Source organism: Rhagoletis zephyria, unplaced genomic scaffold (genome assembly GCF_001687245.7).
Source record: "Rhagoletis zephyria isolate East Lansing unplaced genomic scaffold, Rhagoletis_zephyria_1.1 Rzeph_scaffold_00913, whole genome shotgun sequence".
NCBI classification, from domain to species: Eukaryota; Metazoa; Arthropoda; class Insecta; order Diptera; family Tephritidae; genus Rhagoletis; species Rhagoletis zephyria.
This window is the reverse complement of record NW_016157997.1, coordinates 147,478-159,077: the sequence shown is the minus strand read 5'-3', so window position 1 is coordinate 159,077 and position 11,600 is coordinate 147,478. Positions and strand designations below refer to the sequence as shown.

Below are 11,600 nucleotides of genomic sequence, written 5' to 3'. Positions count from 1 at the left end.
ACTATAGAACCGGGTCATTGTTGCCGCCAGGGAGTGAAGAGGAAAAAATTTATTTCGCTTTGCGAATAACCGTGCTATGAAATGCCGCACAACTGGAGAATTTCAAGAACGGATATAACACTTTCCTTAGGTTATTTAAAGCGGCAAATGACCACCAAACCTTAATCTTAGCAGGCAAATGTGACAATGAAAATCGTAAACGTGAATTGTTGGTGAAAATGTTGGAACAAAAAGTTTCAATAAAATATATAAAAATTTTGGGCGGGACGAAGTTCGCCGTGTCTGCTAGTTTGATATAAATATAATCCTCCCTATGTAGAATTTTCCTTTCTGTGTTGCCGCAGAAGAGAAGCGGAATTCCTTTCTGCGTACTTTAATTAGATTTTTGTGAAAACTGAACCAGGCATATATAAAGTATGTATATCAAATTGAAGGGAACTAAATTTCCTATCGATTGAGACCAAAACTTTTAAAAGCCCTATATTCGCTTTTAAGAAATTTTGATTTAAAAATTGTTTAATTTGAACTTGGACCCTTATACCATGTCCCCACCGGAGCTAACCACGTAGTTATGGCTGTTGAGTTGGTTATCCCGATAACCCACTTCATTTAGCGTAGTTTCGCCATATAAAATTGACAGCAGTCAGAAACGAAAAAAAAAAATGCAATCTAGTACGGAAAATTTGTTTTTGCTCAGATTTTTAGTCCTGAATCTAGTTCAAGATCCGAACACTGTTCTCTACATTTGTACTGCTTTATAAACCTCAAATCGCAGTGTGGACAGCAATAGTTAGTGATGTGGTTAAGTTCGATTTGAGATGGTTAACTTTTTGGTGGGGACATGTTGTAATAACATGTTTGAGGTTTATAAAGCNTTTATGCTTACTCACACTTGACCCGAACGATGAGAGTAAAGGAGGGAAAGTATTTGCGCGGCGATCGGATGTCTTGTTAGGCCCTTTAAATGGAATTGCGCAGGAGTTTATTTGCCATCAATGTAATTTTAAAATTTTACATACAAACTCACAAACACATTCCCATTTACAATCTCAAACAACAGCAACTTTGAACAATTCCTTTTTTTACTCTCAATTTTATTTGATTTTTAAATGTTAATGTTAAACTTCNAAAGCAGTACAAATGTAGAGAACAGTGTTCGGACCTCAAAAACTCGATTCAGGACTAAAAATCTGAGCAAAAACAATTTTTCCGTACTAGATTGAATTTTTCATTTTCGTTTCTGACATTAATTGTTTGACCTAAATATTTTCTACTCATGCAAAAATAAGAACGCGAGGCAACGTAATNAATTCCTTTTTTTACTCTCAATTTTATTTGATTTTTAAATGTTAATGTTAAACTTCCAAAAAAATCATGGCCGACGAATTGAGAGAACGGTTTTACCTTACTATGTTTTTATCATGGTTTCGAGTTGGTTAGCTTTTAACNTGTTTGACCTAAATATTTTCTACTCATGCAAAAATAAGAACGCGAGGCAACGTAATGATAATATGTTACATATTTAGGTAATATTTAGCATTTTCTATAAAGTAGAATGTTGCTAACACTTAATTTTTTAAGAGCAATAGGATCTCNTTCAATAATACAACGTTAGATAATTATTGACAGCCGCGGTTTGACACTCCCTTACAAAAGGTTGCATTTACGAAGGATGGGGAAAGGGGAGGAATGAAATCCATTGCTGCGAAAATGATAGTAGAAAAGTACCCAAGGTAGGCAAATAGGAGTGAAATTCCTTTAAAATATATNTCTATAAAGTAGAATGTTGCTAACACTTAATTTTTTAAGAGCAATAGGATCTCAACCTTTTCTACTTTATATAAATTTTATTCTACATATATTTTTTAACAACTTAAGTATAGTTCTGCGTCCGCCAATTTCTACAGCCATACATCAAAAAATAACGAAGTTACTTTATTGACGCATTGCTATGAATGAGTTACTTCNCCATAGCAAATTTTTCTACCCCGTCTCACCACGGAGAAAAAAGTTACCGATTGGCACAGGGCCTCAGTACGCTGTCTCTAGTCTGAAAAACAAANCTAACTTTAAATTTTTTTACTGAAACCGGTGGTGAACACTCAAAAAACGGTCCCAAGAGAGGCATAACATGAATGAAAAAAACTGAATACATTTGAAGTCAAGCGGAATAGAGGACTAGATTTCAAGTTTTTTAAAAAACCGGAGTAAATATAATCTGATCTTAGTTAAGTCAAAACACTAGTAAGGAACGATTTTTTTACATTTTAACGCTATTGACCCATAGATGGCGGGAAAACACAGGGTTGTATCAGACTTTCGACGTGGTGGCATCATAAAAAAACTAGGAATGTAGAACCGCTGAGAGGAGTTTTACAAATTCTTGACGTTTGNGTCAGCTGGCTAAGAGCAGGTCACAAAAATAGAAGTATGGAGGAAAAGCTCATTTCTTTCCATTTTATTACCNACCACGGAGAAAAAAGTTACCGATTGGCACAGGGCCTCAGTACGCTGTCTCTAGTCTGAAAAACAAACCACTAATTTGTCAGCTGGCTAAGAGCAGGTCACAAAAATAGAAGTATGGAGGAAAAGCTTATTTCTTTCCATTTTATTACCAAAAAAAACGCGAAAATGAAGCGAGGAAATTAGTTCAACAAGGATTTCATTAAGAAATAAACCAAAATGCTTTAATATCATACAAATGTTTTGAAAAAAATTAAGTTTTTTTTGTTATTAAAACATTAAAATCTANAAACCACTAATTTGTCAGCTGGCTAAGAGCAGGTCACAAAAATAGAAGTATGGAGGAAAAGCTTATTTCTTTCCATTTTATTACCAAAAAAAACGCGAAAATGAAGCGAGGAAATTAGTTCAACAAGGATTTCATTAAGAAATAAACCAAAATGCTTTAATATCATACAAATGTTTTGAAAAAAATTAAGTTTTTTTTGTTATTAAAACATTAAAATCTAAAGATTGTTAAACAAAATAAACCTAAAAAAAAATACTAAAAAAAAAAAAATAAGAAATCTTCTACGGCCGAGGAGGACTTGAACTTGGACCCTCTCGGCTGCCAGCCTAATGCTTTGACCACTCGGCCATTGCGACTCTGAGCGGTGCGGGTAAAAGGCATACCTAAACATTATCACTTGATTGTGTTTGGTTTCACCACACATTTTTGGTGAACTTTTTGTGACTCTCCTTCTGAATATCCCAATCGTCTCAAGTCACACAAATAGTAACTAATTGCTAATCTCAAATTTGGTGACTTGAGAGAAGACTTAATTACTGAATCCCCAGTGTGTTAGTGAAAAAGTGTGACTGTATTGAAAATTGAAAGGGGGAAAATTGAATGTGTAACGTCCCGATAAGAATCGAGCTACGAAATTTTTGTCACCCACCCACACAATCTTGGTTTACTGTTAAAAAACCGGTTTAGTTTAAATAGCTCGCTCGATATGAGTATAATATTACAGCTTCCACGTCCGACATTTTGCCCAAAATGTATTGTCATAACTATTTCCAGGATGCCTGCGTCACGGAGACAATTATCAGTGTTTTTGACAACTAATAGGCATTTCTTTATTGTCTTGACAGCATTGTCTAATGTACACGCGCCGTAAGTTGCATAGATGCACAAAGCGATTTATATAAGGCAGAAACCAAGGTGTATTCAATAAGGTGGTATCAGTACGCCAATAATAAAATGTACATGTGTTTTGGTTTTGCTTTTGCGGGGAGGACTGTCAAAAATTGCATACGAAGGATGCGAAAGAGAACAGAAAACAATAAACGATCAACTGCTCCAACCAATCAACAGCAGCCATTTGACATATGAAGTCGGTAGGCGATGAAAAATAAAAGGGTGCTGCTATCACTAGTTAAATACGCCGTGGCAAAAACGTAGAGGAAATAATTTCGGTGTTAAGGCCTTGTGCCAATTGATAGAAAATAGAAAATTGTGACGGATCAAAGTAAAAATTTGACACTTCTCGTGGTGAATACGAACGTCAAAATTTTACCTAGCTCATGGGGCTAGGTAAAATTTTGACAACTTCTAAATATGTTTACAAATAGCATTGTTTGGCGGTAATAAAGAGTTCAAATCAAAATAGAAGCTGAAAAAATGGCAAAAAAAGCGTACGTTACTTGTAAGTTATAAGATAAATGAAACTTATGCGCGAATATTTATGTATTTATTTATTCTATCTATTTAAAGGGAACCACGCGGAAAGGCTTATGTTAATAAGAAGGAGGACAGATGAGGATTCAGTAAAGAAAAGTATTTTCTTTCTATTCTGTTCATTTTACATATAAATTTTAACAAATTTCAGCAACACACAAAAATAGACTTTTCGCTCGAGCGTTTGTTTGGTTTTTCAACTGTCAAAATTTAACTCTGCATTTGGCACAGCAAAATTCAATTGGGGTGTTCACAGTTCGTTCCAAATTGTGTCTGAAAATGTAGACGTCTACATTTTGAGACATCTTTAGCATCAAACTGTGAGCACCCCTTTCTAGCAGTCGTCGCAAAATCGTCTCAAAACTTTGCTGGTGTTGCCAGACATTTCTTCTTTGCGTGCTTTTTTATATGTCGCCTTTCGATTTTGTTTCTGAAAAATTGTAATTATTTAACTTAATTACCAATTCCTAATATTTGTTATTTCTTTTCCTTGATTTGTTTCTTTTCATCAGAAATTGCGCTTAAATTAAATGCAAATACAGAAAACGTGCCCAATAAATAAAAAAAATGCGATTAGTATTTCCATAATGCAACCCTGCTGCGAGGTTGCAAAATGTAGACGCGTAAAAAACATACCTTTGAGTGTGACAAAATGTAGACGGCGGAAAACGATTTTGTATGGGAAACAACAACACCACAGATTTTACGGTTAGAAAACGTCTTAAAATGTAGACGTCTACATTTTGAGACATTTGGGGTGTTCACATTTCGTTCCAAATAGTTGGGGTGTTCACAGTTCGTTCCAAATTGTGTCTGAAAATGTAGACGTCTACATTTTGAGACATTTTAGCATCAAACTGTGAGCACCCCTTTCTAGCAGTCGTCGCAAAATCGTCTCAAAACTTTGCTGGTGTTGCCAGACATTTCTTGTTTGCGTGCATTGTTTATATGTCGCCTTTCGATTTTGTTTCTGAAAAATTGTAATTATTTAACTTAATTACCAATTCCTAATATTTGTTATTTCTTTTCCTTGATTTGTTTCTTTTCATCAGATATTGCGCTCAAATTAAATGCAAATACAAGAAAACGTGCCCAATAAATAAAAAAAATGTGATTAGTATTGCCATAATGCAACCCTGCTGCGAGGTTGCAAAATGTAGACGCGTAAAAAACATACCTTTGAGTGTGACAAAATGTAGACGGCGTCGTTTTCCAATTTTGTATGGGAAACAACAACACCACAGATTTTACGGTTAGAAAACGTCTTAAAATGTAGACGTCTACATTTTGAGACACTATTTGGAGACTGTAACAGTTCTCCAATAGTGTCTGAAAATGTAGACGTCTACATTTTAAGACGTTGCCTAACCGTAAAATCTGTGGTGTTGTTGTTTCCCATACAAAATTGGAAAACGACGCCGTCTACATTTTGTCACACACAAAGGTATGTTTTTTACGCGTCTACATTTTGCAACCTCGCAGCAGGGTTGCATTATGGCAATACTAATCACATTTTTTTTATTTATTGGGCACGTTTTTTGTATTTGCATTTAATTTGAGCGCAATATCTGATGAAAAGAAACAAATCAAGGAAAAGAAATAACAAATATTAGGAATTGGTAATTAAGTTAAATAATTACAATTTTTCAGAAACAAAATCGAAAGGCGATATACAGGCTGCGTTTCTTTATACATTCCGGATAATCCCATTTCACAGCCGGAACAAACAGAATACGTTTGAAATATACGTTAGCATATCATCAGGAATATTCTAAAGAATAAGTAAACAAAAAAGTTTATTCCAAATGTTCAGAATGTAGACGTCTACATTTTCAGACACAATTTGGAACGAACTGTGAACACCCCAACTATTTGGAACGAAATGTGAACACCCCAAATTTATTTGTACACCATAGTAAATTTTTCCACCCCGTCTCACCCCGGAGAAAAAAGTTACCAATTGGGACAGGCCCTAAATTAAACTTGGTATCGGGTTTTATACGAGTACTTATATTGATAATTTCTCAGTACTGGGTTCTAAAGTATCGATGCCAGAATTACTTGGCTGCTAACGAAATGTATCGAGTATGTACTTGTATTTACTCGTATCTTTTCAATCCTACTCGTATCTTTTCATTTGTAATTTTTAGAAATCCCCTTAATTAGACGGAGCATATCAAAATTGTATTAAAAAAATAAATACTTCGATAGTATCATGCCTTCGTTAGAAGCTCCAAATAATGGAGCGGATTCGTCTACCCAAGGCGACGACCACTCAAAGCCAATGAGTGGGCCAATAATTGGAATAATTTATCCTCCTCCGGAGGTAAGAAGTATCCTTTTTAACTACGCCTTTTCTATATGGCTTTTGACATTACTTTTACGTTACGATGTTTTTTAAGCTGATGTTATCAATGTTTAGCTAGAGGTTTTCTTTAACGAAATTTGTAGATATTGTTGACAAAACGGCTAGTTTTGTTGCTAGAAATGGGCCTGAATTTGAAGCAAGAATTCGCCAAAATGAGTTGGGTAATGCCAAATTTAATTTTTTAAGCGCAGGGGATCCATATCATGCCTACTATAGACATAAAGTAAATGAATTTCGGGAAGGAAAGGGTAAGATAGTTGCATCATGACAATATAACAGCGGTATTTATCTACCATAAATATAGATGCTACTGGGGGTCCGAGTGTTGTCACAGGAATAAAACAATTATCTGTTACCAGCGCTGCGCAGCAAAAGCAACAGGAACTTTTGAAACAAGTTTCGGAACAGCAATTTGTGCCAAGGGATCCTCCTACCGATTTTGAGTTCATTGCAGATCCCCCATCTATTTCAGCTTTAGATTTGTACGTTGTTTATTTATGTTTAACTATAATTTGGTAATTAATATATATTTGTATGTATAGGGACATTGTTAAGCTAACAGCTCAGTTTGTAGCTCGTAATGGTCGACAATTTCTGACAAACTTGATGAACCGCGAACAGCGTAATTTCCAATTTGACTTTTTACGACCTCAGCACTCTTTGTTCCAATATTTCACTAAGCTATTAGAACAATACACCAAAATATTAATTCCGCCAAAAGATCTCTTAAATAAACTACGTTCAGAATGCGCGGATGGTCGATCTAGTATTAATTTAGTTTTGGATCAAGTAAAATATCGAGCAAATTGGCAGAAACATCAGGAAGCGCAGCGCCGTCGGGAAGAAGAGAAAGTTGAGAAAGAAAGAGGTAATTACTAAAATATTACTTTGGACATTTTTGTTATATAAATGTTATATGCAGTGGCTTACGCCCAAATCGACTGGCATGATTTTGTGGTTGTCGAAACTGTAGACTACCAACCTTTCGAAACGGGTAACTTTCCACCACCAACTACACCTGAAGAAGTTGGGGCTCGTGTACTAATGGAGGAGCGCTTGATGGAAGAAGATGGAGACATTGAAATGCAGATTGAATCAGATGAAGAGGATGGCCTAGATGAATCTTCTGTCGTTAAACTGTCGCAAATGGAAAATCGTACTGGCATACAAATGAAAGGTTTCTCCTTTAATCACCAGCCGACAAATGCCAATAAGGATAATAACCAAGTCCAAGATATGGATGAGGCCAGCAGTGATGAAGATACGCCTTCAAACTCTAAGACTCAACCTCCAGTTACACCACTACTGCCACCAACACATGATAAGGTAGTTGTTAAAAAATACGATCCGAAAACAAGTCAACAGAAGCAGCCAAAACAAGGTGTTGCCGATGAATATCTAATTTCTCCAATAACAGGGGAAAAAATACCAGCTTCAAAAGTTGCCGAACATATGCGAATCGGTTTATTGGATCCACGTTGGGTTGAGCAGCGTGATAAGCACACTGTTGAAAAAATTAATCAAGACACAGTATACGCCGCTGGTACCGCCATTGAAGCAAGTTTAAAACAGTTGGCAGAGCGTCGCACAGATATTTTCGGTGTGGGCGATGAGGAGACAGTAATTGGTAAAAAATTGGGAGAAGAAGAAACTAAAAAAGACGATCGGGTCACTTGGGATGGTCATACATCAAGTGTGGAGGCAGCAACGCGGGCAGCTCGAGCTAATATAACTTTGGAGGACCAGATTCATCAAATTCATAAAGTATGTTTCTGTTTGAAATTAATGCCGAAACAAGTCGTCCATTTACCAAAAAATAAATCATAAATCAAAAAATTAATTTTTCAGAAGCGTTTACAGTATTAAATTTGTTCTCAAAGTGCACAAATATATGGATATTTTCCTTTTGGCCAAAGCTTCACAAGTATATAGAACAAAAATCGTATGCAATGTGAAGCATGATATAATGATTATATATTTTATATATTTGATAAAAAATTATATTTTTTGAGTTGAGAAATCTTTTAGTAATTGAGCGATGTGTACTTTGTAATAATGCAATCACAAATCCTCATACAGGTAAAGGGACTATTACCAGATGAAGAAAAAGAAAAAATCGGTCCGAAACCAGTGGGCAACAAAACTATTTTGTCGGCGCCCCCTTTGTCACCTCAGACAGCTTCGAAGGGACATGTTCAAGTTTCACATCACTCGCTTTCTCATCTTCATCCACCACAACAACAATCACAACAGCAAACGCACCCTCCACCATCTTCCCATAATTTATCCCCTACGGCAACACCAGTCATGATAATGCCAATAAGACCACCACCACCAATGATGCGTATGAAATTAATCCGATATATTTGAAAAAATACTTATTTAAAAATTTTTCAGCACCACCATTCCCAGTTGGTGGCTACATGACTCCTTTACAGACGGCTGGACCACCCCAAATGACACCAGGATCGAATGTGGTAGAACAATCAATATTGTCTATTCCTCCAATACCAGTGGATGAGGAACCACCAAATAAGAAAATGCGTTCGGAAGATAATCTGATACCCGAAGAAGAATTTATAGCAAAACATAAGGTATGTTTAACACACTCTCAGTATGAATATGTCTCATCTATTGTTTTTTTTTTAAATACCTTAGCAATTTTTATTTTATTTTTTTTCGTAGGAGAGGGAAATGCTTTTTGCACTGGCCGGGGGCGTTAGTCTCTATACTTCCGTCCCCGAGTGTGGGTCTCCCACCGAAGCGTGTTGGGCTACCCACTAAAACCCAAACTCCCACCGCCAGCGCAAGAATCCCGCATCTGGACAGCAATTCTGCTTGTCTTCAAATGCAGGAGCGCGCTGCTAGAGCCTCGGGGCTGCTCTTTTGCAGGGGTGTTTCATTCGGGTGTCCTCAGTAGACAGCCGTCCTCTCGTTTGCAGCGGAGTTCGAATTTCACGTATATCGCAACTGCTTCCCACTTGTCTGCACTGGAGATCATTACCCCAATTATGTTGTTTGGAGTTATGTCTCCGCGTCTTTCTTCCAACTTTCTGCGCGAAATCAAGAAGTGTTCGCAGGTGAAGAGTGTATGGTACACGTTTTCTTCGACGTCTCCACAGTAGTACCAGAACGGTCAGTCCACCCTTCCCATTCTATGAAGATGTTCTCGGAAGTAACCATGACCGGCGAGGAATTGCGTCAGGTAAAAATCGACTTCCCCATGCGGTCTGTTCAACCATGTTTCAAGGTCAGCTATCAGGGAGTGCGCCCATCGAGCTTTTGTGCTCGCGTTCCATTTTTGTTGCCACTGCTGGATCAGTTGCTCGCGCGCCCTTGCCGCGGCAGCTGCTCGACCTATCCCGGCACTGAGATTGTAAATCTCTGTGCGCTCGTAAGCAAGTAGCTCAATTGGCATGACGCCAGAAATAACTAGAACCGCGTCCGCGGACACAGTACGGTATGAAGAAGCAATGCGTAGTGCCCCTCTGCGCTGGACCGAAGACATTTGAATCCGGTATTTTTTGACTTTCAATGCGTCGGCCCATATTTCTGCCCCGTACAGGAGCACCGACTGGACTGGTGTCATCAGAAGCTTCCTGCGGCATGGCTTCGGGCCGCCCACGTTCGCCATCAGCCGGCTTAGAGCCACGGTGCTCTGCGCAGATTTTTCACATACTTCATTGATGTGTTCCCAGAATGTGAGTTTGCTGTCAAGCTTCACCCCTAGGTATTTTGGTGTCCTAAAAGTTGTCACGACTTGAGGTCCGACCCTCATATTTACAATTGTTGGGATCCGTTTCCTGGTAAGGAGCACGATATTGTTTTTGTAGCGGCTACAACAACCCCGCCCAAATCGCCTTATATCTCAGTCGTTGTCGTCGAGTTCCACTAACGGCAGCCCTAGGAAGCGTGCAGCCTCTATCGGGTCGGTCCACAGGGACAAAGCCGTTAGGGCTGTCGGGTTTTCCGGGCAGGCGAAGAGATGTTTCGAGTCATGCGGGGTCTCTCCGCATGCCGGACACATTTGGCACATCCTCATTCAATCTGTTCAGGTATGAGTTTAACCTGCTGCAGTAGCCAGAGCGAAGTCGGGCTATTGTTGTTCGTGTCTCCCGAGGCAGATGAATCTCCGTCTCGTGTATGTCCGGTGGTTGTGCGCCCAGAACGGCATTCACAGGTCTGGAGTCTACATAACTCGAGACTGACTCCCTGTGAATGCCGTTCAGGTCCTGTCGATATGCTGACTGGTCCAGAGGTTGTTTAATGAACCTCTGGACTTCGTCCGTCAGTTCGTAGAGATGCCTCCTAACGTGCCTGGGCGAGGCCTCTGCTGCAAGCAGGTGCCCATTCGGGTGACCACGTGTATCCCTCCGGACAAGGAACTTCTTGCAGAGCATGGTGGTATGCTCCTTGACAGGGAGCAATTTCGCCTCGTCGTGTAGGTGGCGTTCAGGCGACATCAGGAGGCATCCAGTCGCTTGGCTGAGTGCGGTGTGCGGCGAGAAAGTTCGGAGAGATACCCGTTTACTTTTGAACACAGGTCATCAATTCCATTCCCAGTCGCCATGATCGAGCAATCGTCGGCGTANCACGGACGGTTACGGTTAAGGCCACGATATATCTGAGTGTTTATGGCGTTAAGTGCTGTTGTTGTACTGTGCACTTTACGGAAGCCATGCTGATGCTTCGCTGGGGTCAGGTGGTTTGTGAAATACGGGAGCAGCAAGGCCTCCAGTGTCTTCGCTACCGGGGAAAGGAGTGTTATCGGCCGATACGAATCTCCTTTGTTGACAGGTTTCCCCGGTTTGAGCAGTGGGACCACTCTCCCCGCCTTCCAAATATCTGGGATGATGAGAGTGGCCATAGACAAATTGAGGACCTCCGTTAGGTACGCTACTCCCGCAGGACCAAAATTTTCCAGCATCAGCATGCATATTCCGTTGTTATTGTTGTTGTAACAGCATACAAATTCTCCAAAGAGATTTGGTGAGTGTTGGTGGAGTGACAGTCCTTGGCCAGATATACATCTGGGTCGTTCCGGTTACG

The 11,600-nt window shown here is 39.1% G+C and overlaps 1 protein-coding gene across 9 annotated transcripts in view; it reads left to right on the top strand.

Moving 5' to 3' along the window:
• The first annotated feature begins 6,138 nt into the window (after positions 1-6,138).
• Sf3a1 (splicing factor 3a subunit 1) overlaps positions 6,139-11,600 on the top strand; it is a 125,684-nt gene continuing 120,222 nt past the window's right edge. For 5 of the 9 annotated variants that reach the window (XR_001847403.1, XM_017614863.1, XM_017614865.1 and 2 more), the window contains exons 1-7: positions 6,275-6,516; positions 6,635-6,799; positions 6,856-7,033; positions 7,094-7,419; positions 7,474-8,315; positions 8,631-8,895; positions 8,949-9,145. Coding sequence is in view for 6 of the 9 variants with exons in the window: in XM_017614863.1 (XP_017470352.1) it covers positions 6,399-6,516; positions 6,635-6,799; positions 6,856-7,033; positions 7,094-7,419; positions 7,474-8,315; positions 8,631-8,895; positions 8,949-9,145 (2,091 nt within the window). In the remaining 3 variants the exon portion in view is untranslated. The other 4 variants (XR_001847405.1, XR_001847404.1, XM_017614867.1 and 1 more) reach the window with 2 other exon arrangements.